The sequence below is a fragment of the Arachis hypogaea genome, chromosome 17, assembly GCF_003086295.3.
Source record: "Arachis hypogaea cultivar Tifrunner chromosome 17, arahy.Tifrunner.gnm2.J5K5, whole genome shotgun sequence".
In the NCBI taxonomy this organism is placed as follows: domain Eukaryota; kingdom Viridiplantae; phylum Streptophyta; class Magnoliopsida; order Fabales; family Fabaceae; genus Arachis; species Arachis hypogaea.
This window is the reverse complement of record NC_092052.1, coordinates 55,777,273-55,785,258: the sequence shown is the minus strand read 5'-3', so window position 1 is coordinate 55,785,258 and position 7,986 is coordinate 55,777,273. Positions and strand designations below refer to the sequence as shown.

General features: G+C 43.6%; 1 protein-coding gene across 1 annotated transcript; it reads right to left on the bottom strand.

Moving 5' to 3' along the window:
- Window positions 1–6,571: 6,571 nt before the first annotated feature.
- On the bottom strand, window positions 6,572–7,608 carry LOC140180604 (serine/threonine-protein phosphatase 7 long form homolog). Its single transcript, XM_072221852.1, has 3 exons — window positions 7,528–7,608; window positions 7,052–7,246; window positions 6,572–6,856 (listed from the first exon to the last, which is right to left on the bottom strand). The coding sequence occupies exons 1-3, from the start codon at window positions 7,606–7,608 to the stop codon at window positions 6,572–6,574; spliced, it is 561 nt and encodes a 186-aa protein (XP_072077953.1).
- Window positions 7,609–7,986: the final 378 nt, after the last annotated feature.

The window sequence follows — 7,986 nt, the reverse complement described above, 5'->3', positions numbered from 1 at the left end:
TCAAAAGAAACACAAAGTGGCAAAGGAGAATTGGAATGAGGTAAATGAGTTAAGTAAATGTGCATTAAGGATTGTATAGGAGTTAAAAGTTCGAAAGGAAAAATTCACAATCCAAAATGTAATAGAAGGCATGTTAAGTAGGAAAAATTATCAGTATGCCATGGTTAGAGGGTTAAAAGAAAGTGAAAAACCAGAAAAAAGATTTTAAAAGGTTAGTTTGGTTAGAATTGAAAAAGAGTATAGGAAGTTAATATGAGTGAGTTAGTAAAAAGTGGGTTAAAGTAAGTGGCATAGGGATAAGTTTCTAAGTAACAAGCATTCACAGTTAGAAGCGAGAAGTAACTCATATCCAAACAAGGAAAACAGTTTGATGATGATTCAAATAGATATAGAGAAAGCAAAAATTGGAATCAAACATGAAAAACACAATTTTATGAACCGGGAAATTAAAAAGGATAAGAAAGCATGCCCTGACAATCATGAATTGTTTTGGTTAAAGCAGAGGAAAGTAGAATTCAAAACGCCAAAACCAAAACATGAATGAAAATATTTTACAGAAATTCGGGCAGCATTCCAGCTAAAATTGGATTGTCCCGGAAAATAAAGAGCAATTAAATAGGTCATATGAATTAAAATTAAAGCTTGCAATTACATATAAGGAATATAAACATGAAAATTCAGTGTAAAGAGCAGCATAAAACAAGAAATCACAGCATATGAACATTACAAACATCACAGCAACAGCAGAATTGCAAATTTGATAAAACAGAAACATGAACAGTGCAAGTAAACAGGCCTAAATCCACTAACCACATCCTAGGCTACCTAACAACCTAAAATCCACTACAACATACATATCTAACTAGCCTAAACATGAACATAAACAGAAAATAATGAAATAACAACAAAGGATAGAAGGGTGGCGTTCATCGGAACCTGGTAGGCCGAATAAGGAGAGTGGGCAGAAAGGTGGCTGGGGGTGGTGGTGACGGCGTCTGGCGAGGCAGCTGGCGGTGGTGGGCACGGCTGTTCGAGGCAGGGGGAAAGAAGGGATGGGTAATGGGGTAGGGGGTAAGAGGGGAAGGGAGGGGGTAGGTGTGTGTGTGGCGGATGGAGGGGCGCGGCTGGGATGGGCGGCGGCAGTGGGTGGTGGTTGCGAAGGGGGCAGTGGCGAAGAGGGGGGGAAGAAGAAGAAAGAAGAAGAAAGAAGGGGGAGGAGGAAAGGGGGTAGGTGGCGGCGGCGTCTAGGAGGTTGGCGGCGTCTGGGGGTGGCGGTGATGGTGGCTGGATGGTGGTGGTTGGATTGGAGGTGAAGAGAGGGAGGAGAGGGTTTCAGGGGGGCACGACTGATAGGGTTCGCGTGGTTGGGGGGTTATAAATTTGAATCCACGCGGTCGCGTGGCTGGAGCGAAATGGGGGGTGACGCGATCGCGTGGATGACGCGATCGCATGGAGGGCAAAAAAGATTGAATGACGCGATCGCCTGGCGCATGCGATCGCGTCGCTGGGATTTGTGCTAAACGCACGAATCCAGCGTCGTTTCAGCGCAACTCTCTGTCTCCTTTGAGGTGTTCGTGCAATCCATGCGATGCGGTCGCGTCGCTCACGCGGCCGCGTGCGATTGGCATTGTGCAAGTGACGCGATCGCGTGGGTCATTTGTGCGAAACGCACAATGGCCGCACGATTCCAGCCTAACTTTCTGGACGTTGGATCTTTACGCCGATCTCCAGGTCACGCGACCGCATGGATGACGCGGTCGCGTGGGTAGTGTTTTTCGCAATATGACGCGATCGCATGAGTGATGCGGTCGCGTCGCGCACCATTTTTTTTATGCAGTATGCAGAATGCAATGATTAATATGAATGCGATGCAAAATTCTAGGTTCAATATTATAAAATAAAATAAAACTTGAAAACAAACAAAACGAAATAAAAATTGAAAAATGAACGATCATACCATGGTGGGTTGTCTCCCACCTAGCACTTTTAGTTAAAGTCCTTAAGTTGGACATTGGAGGGGCTTCCTGTTATGGCGGCTTATGTTTAAATTCATCCAAAAATCTCCACCAATGCTTGGAATGCCAATAGCCTCCGGGGTCCCAAACTAGGCATGTAAAGCTCCTGAGCAGCTTCAAACAAATTTTTAGGCTCCCAGAATGACGAATGTCGGAATAGATTCCAGGATCCCAAACTTTGCTTTTAAATCCGCCTCCGTCTTGATCTATATTTTTCCATCCGGGCGGTTTAGAAAGTAGATTCTCACCATGGTGACCAAACGTTTTCCGAGATCCATTCGATTGAATATGATACCAATCCGTGCACTTCAAGTTGAAGCGTGGAACCTTATTGACCCTTGTGCACCAGCTCTGAGCATGAGCCATTTCCCTCTTACTCTTAAAGCCGCAAAGAGCTCTAAGCTGGCCATCTGTTTCAAGCAAACCGTATTCAAGTGAAAAAGTAAAGTTAAAGATCAAGGATTGTACCCACTTGAAGCTTGTATTGGGTGGTAATGGCCTTGGGGTAGGTGTTTCCGGTGGTTCTGTAAGTTCTACTCCCTTGTGCTCTTCTGTGAATTCCTCCACTTCCTTGCAAGGTTCTTCAAATGCATCTGTGTCCTGGTCAAAGTCTTCTGTGTCTTCCTCATCACTCGGGTCATAGATTGGAGGTTGAGAGAAATCTACCTCTGCATCATCTTCGTATTCATTTGGGGAAGATTCTTCGATCTCAGAGAATTCACTTGCGGATGCAAGTTCATTACTAAGAGAACTTGACTTATGACTATCATCATTAAGGGAATTTGTGTCCTGGGTTATTCCGTCTAGTTCTTCATAAACGACTTGCCTTGGGGATTGTGCACTGTCCTCCTTAGCATCAACTGTAACGTCCTTGACAGAGTTCTCCTCAGCTCTGAATTCCCATGGAGGTTCATCGTCTCCTAGATCTTCAACCAACTCTTCTTCTTGCATAATGACAGCTTCTTCTACTTGTTCTAGTACGAATTCATTCTCTGTCTTGTCCACTGGAGTTTCTAGTATTTCCTTCATGCTACGCTCTTCGTTAGATTGTCCACATGGGGCTGTGGTTGGTCCTTGAATGTTCGAACGTCTAGAAGCTAATTGAATTACTGCTTGCTCCAGTTGTCGAATGGTTGTTTGAAGTTTATTTACTGTTTCCTTGAGGCGAACCTCTGATTCTCGGGGTGATGGATTTGGACATGATACATAGGAAAGTGGTGGTGCTTGGGAGTGATTGGATTGGAACTGGGGTAAATAGGGATCATATGGTGGCGAATGGTGAAGAGAAGCTTGTGAGTGTGGTGGTTCGAGGTTATGTTGAGAGGATGGTCTATAGGCACGGGGTGGGGCTTGTTGGTAGTTACAAGGTTGTCCACCATATCTATCAGCTGGGTATGCATTGCAGAATGGTCGTTGTCCATGATATCTTGGAGGGTGTTGTTGCCTAAAGGGTTGATTAGATCCTCTTGGCTCCATCCATCCTTGATTGGTCTAACCTTGATGCATATTCCTGCTGTGGCTTCTATTTCCTTCAACAAAGTTAGAACCAAACTCAAAGCGAGAGGGGTGAGAGTTCATAGTAGCAAATAAAATTAAAAAGGTAAAAACAGAAATAAATAAACAAGTAAAAGAAAAATATTTACAATAACCAATAATAAGGCACACGTTAGCAAATCCCCGGCAACGGCGACATTTTGACGAAAGGAACTTTTGCGTGGTCTAGAAAATTGCGGATAAATCCTCGTTGCAAGTATAGTTTCTAAACCTTCAAAAATCCCTTCGTACAAACGTTTTGGTTGTCACAAGTAACAAACCCCTAAATAAATTGTTAACCGAAGTAATCAAACCTCGGGTCGTCTTCTCAAGGAACTGCAGGGAAGTATGTTCTTATTATTGGTTATGGAGATTGTAAATTCGGGGTTTCAAGAATGAGGAACAAATATGACAAATAATTTAAATAGCAATTAAAATAAATAAATACTGTAAAGCAAACTTTTGGCAAGGGATGAGAAATTGGAAGTCCAAATTAGTTACCCTTCTCAATAATAAAGAAGATTGAATCTTAATTCCACTTAGTTAACCTTTGCTAAAGCAAAGGAAAGTCAAGGGATTAATTAGTTTGACCTTCGAATCCTATTTATTTCCTAAGAAAAGATTGGGATTATTGAAAGTCAATTCAATTAGCAAAGATAACAGTTATCAATTATGTTGAGCTAAGATAACTCCTGAGTTACTGATTTCTTAACCAAGACCAAAAGGGAAAAAGTAAATTTGCTGGAATAAAAATGTCTTCAGATTGAAAGCAATGGTGACATAAATAAAAGAAAGCAATAATAAACTGAAATACCTCAAATAACATTAATTCAAATAATCTGGAACATAGAAGAATTCATAAATTAAATGGCAAAAGTAAATAATCAACTAAAGTAATGGAATGAATAAAAGTGAAAGGGAAGCTTAAAGTAAAGGAACATTAAACCTGGGATCGAGAGTCACTCCTAAAACTAAGAGAAATCCTAAATCCTAAGAGAGAGAGAGAGAGAGAGGAGAGAACCTCTCTCAAAACTAAATCTAAATCATGAGAAGTAACTAAATTAGCGAGCTCCCTTTGAATGGATGCATTACCTCACTTCATAACCTCTGGTCTATGCCTTCTGGACTTGGATTTGGGCCAAAAGGGGCTTCAGAAATCGCTGGAAGCATTTTCTGCAATTTCTGGTGCGTGGCCTCTGTCACGCGTCCGCGTGGGTCACGCGGTCGCGTCATTCGGAGCTTTTCTTGTCATGCGGTCGCGTCAGTCATGCGACCGCGTCAGTCATGCGGCCGCGTCAGTCATGCGGCCGCGTCGCTGCTTCTTCGCGCTTGGCACGCGTCCGCGTCACCCATGCGATCGCATGGATGCCAGTTTCTTCAGAAACTCCGTTTTGTGCTTTCCTTCAATTTTTGTATGTTTTTTTTCCATCCTTTAAGTCATTCCTGCCTTAGAAGATTTGAAACTACTCAACACACTAATCACGGCATCGAATGGAATTAAAGGTGATTAAAATAATTAATCTTAAAGCATAGGAAACATGTTTTTCACATTTATCACATAATAAGGAAGGGAAAGTAAAACTATGCAATTAATATGAATAAGTGGGTGAAGGATTGAATAAATCACTCAATTTAAGCACAAAATATATCATAAAATATGGGTTTATCAGTGGCCTATAGGTTGTTGGCACCCATGGGTAACAGAGTCTTCCGGTTTCGACTATTCTAACTTCTAGGGGACGAGAATGTGCGACTGATGTTCGACATCCATGGGAGGATCATGGTGGAGCAAGTAATGGAGCTTTCCGCAAAGGTGGGGACACAGTGGTGCCGGGAGTTCCGTACACTCGACTTATGTGCAGGACGACCAACCCCTCGCACCACCACCAATTCATGTCGCGATTCCAGTGGATGAGGCAGAGGAGGGCGAGGAGGAGTCGGATGAGGATTACATGGCGGACAGTGTGGACAACGACTTGTCCGATCGTGGGGATGAGGATGAGTGTGTTCCGGAGACACCTGTTCAGACCGTGGCACGCCATGTCCTACCTCCACCTCTTCCAATACCGGTGCTTTCGGAGGTTTTGTCTCACTATCACAGTCTGGATCTGGATGTCATGCATGAGAGGACTCTGTTTCTTGAAATGGGTGAAGAGGATTACAACCTAGATGGCGGTGTAGAGTTTTGGGTCGGCCACAAGTTTAGAAGCCATGAGGGAGTGCTTCAGGGTGTGAAGAACTACAGTATTCGTAGGAGTGCGGAGTACCGGCTGATCGAATCAGACCGGTTAAAGTACCATGTGCAGTGCCGTCAAGCTGAGAATGGGTGTCAATGGAGCCTCCGTGTGGCCCTTCGGCAGAACCTCGGATATTGGTAAGCTTAAGTTTACTTGTGCTTTTCATTACTTCTGTACGATATACTAAGTAGGTGTACGAAGAGACTGATACAATCTTGTTTTGTTGTGTTCAGGGAGGTTTGGAGGGTGGGTGGAGTGCACAGTTGTCTAGCACCCACCATCTGTTAAGACCATCATCAGTTAGACAGCAATCTGATCTGCAGGGTCATCTTGTCGTTGATTCAGTCCAACCCCTCTGTAAGCATTCCGGTTTTGCAAGGTGCGGTCTAAGTAAGCTATCACTTCAAATCATCCTACAGAAAGGTTTAGATGACCAAGCAGAAGGCAGTTGCACAAATTTACGGGGATTGGGAAGAGTCGTACAATAAGGTTCTGAAGTTGCTTTAGGCACTGCAGAACTGTTTTTCTGGTACCATTTGTGACCTATGCGTCAAACCGTTCTATGATGGACACCTCCTAGTATGTGACTGCAGTATGTTCGACAAGGTATTTTGGTCTTTCCTGTCATGTGTCAAGGCCTTCAAGCATTGCAATCCCTTTGATAGATACGATTCATTAAGTAACGTACCATACGAATTAACAACAATGTTTAACGTGAAATGAAAAAATAATATTTGGTTACCTCGCAGCTAGCGGATACTGGTAGACTCCTCTATCTGTTGGACATCACTGAGGAAATCTCTGAAAAATCCAACTCATCAAAAGTGGAGTGCAATCAGCGATGTCCGTGACGCCCCGCTGTGCTGCCAAACAGAGTGACTGGTAAGTCCAGGCCAGCACAGCAGAGCCCCAAGATAACCCCTTACACTCCGCAAAGTCCCGGAGAAGCGGTAGCCAACGTACGTACACCAGGTTGTTGGACTTGTCTATCATCAGATACCCTCCGATCAGTAACATAATATAGTATCGGGCATATTGTCGAAGGGTCTCAGGGTCATCGGTCGGGGGCATCTGGTGGACACGATCACGCAATCAAACCAGCTTCAGCGTAAACGACTCCTTCCTCTGCACAGCCTACTGTGCCGCCACCGGAGGCCTAGCACCAAGCAGCTGCTCCACCATGGCCCACGTCTCCGTGTCGTATCACCTACCAAAGTCATGAAGGCACCCCCCAACAGGGTTCCCGTCTTGTAGGGTGATAGTGACCTCACCCCACGGGAGATGAAACGTATGCATCTCCGGATGCCAACGCTCCACGAGTGCCGAAATCAGGGAATTGTCAAATGTGAAGTCCTTGAGGGGCACCATGTCGCCGAATCCGGCCTCATCCCGATACGGGACGATGGCGTCCGGTGGAGGAAGGGTATGGCTGACTCGCCGGGGCAGTAGAAGGTGAGGCCTCTGCGGAATGAAATTTTTTTTTTAACCTATAAACAGATTATCATAAATTTTTTTACTTTACTTAAGAACATACTTCCATGTGTCTACTCTTAAACATGTCTCTAAATTACATATGTCAGTAAGCAAAACCTAATTAAGTCATACCAATCTTACACAGGCAAATATTGTTCTGAATTCATCGTACAGTCCAATCCCTAAAGCATTTTACTCAGTGCTTTTCACTACGAGACTATCCTAACAATATCCACATACTTAGATTAACCGAACAGAACGCAACTAACCTCGAAGTCGGCTGTCCCGGCGTAATGCGACGTCTCGTTTAGTCTGTTGATGTCCCCGTCGTTCCCCGCCTGGCGTGCCATCACCGTATCAGTCTCAAATATAGTAGAAAAGGGTAAAAAGAGCAGAGAAAGAGGTTGACTAAGTCAAAATGGGGCCTAGAAACACGCTGTAAACGACTTATACTTATAGGCGCGGTTCGGGCTTATCTCGTTTACAGTGTAAACGAGATAAGGGTCTATCTTGTTTACAGTGTAAACGAGATAGCCACGTTGGAGCTGATGTGTCTTATCTCGTTTACACTGTAAACGAGATACACGCAATTTCATCTTGTTTACACTGTAAACGAGATATGACTGGAAAATGCAAATCGGTAAATATTTTTTAAATTATTTATTTTGGTAATTATTATTTTTATTTTTATTTTATTTATTTAAATAAAAAATCCTAAATAGTGGTCT

Excerpts from the sequence above, each read along its gene's own strand:
- LOC140180604 (XM_072221852.1), bottom strand. The coding sequence starts at position 7,608 with ATGGCACGCCAGGCGGGGAACGACGGGGACATCAACAGACTAAACGAG. Across the intron at positions 7,247-7,527 it reads CCGGGACAGCCGACTTCGAG|AGGCCTCACCTTCTACTGCC; the intron begins GTTAGTTGCGTT and ends TTCATTCCGCAG. Across the intron at positions 6,857-7,051 it reads TTCATCTCCCGTGGGGTGAG|ATGCCCCCGACCGATGACCC; the intron begins GTCACTATCACC and ends CGTGTCCACCAG.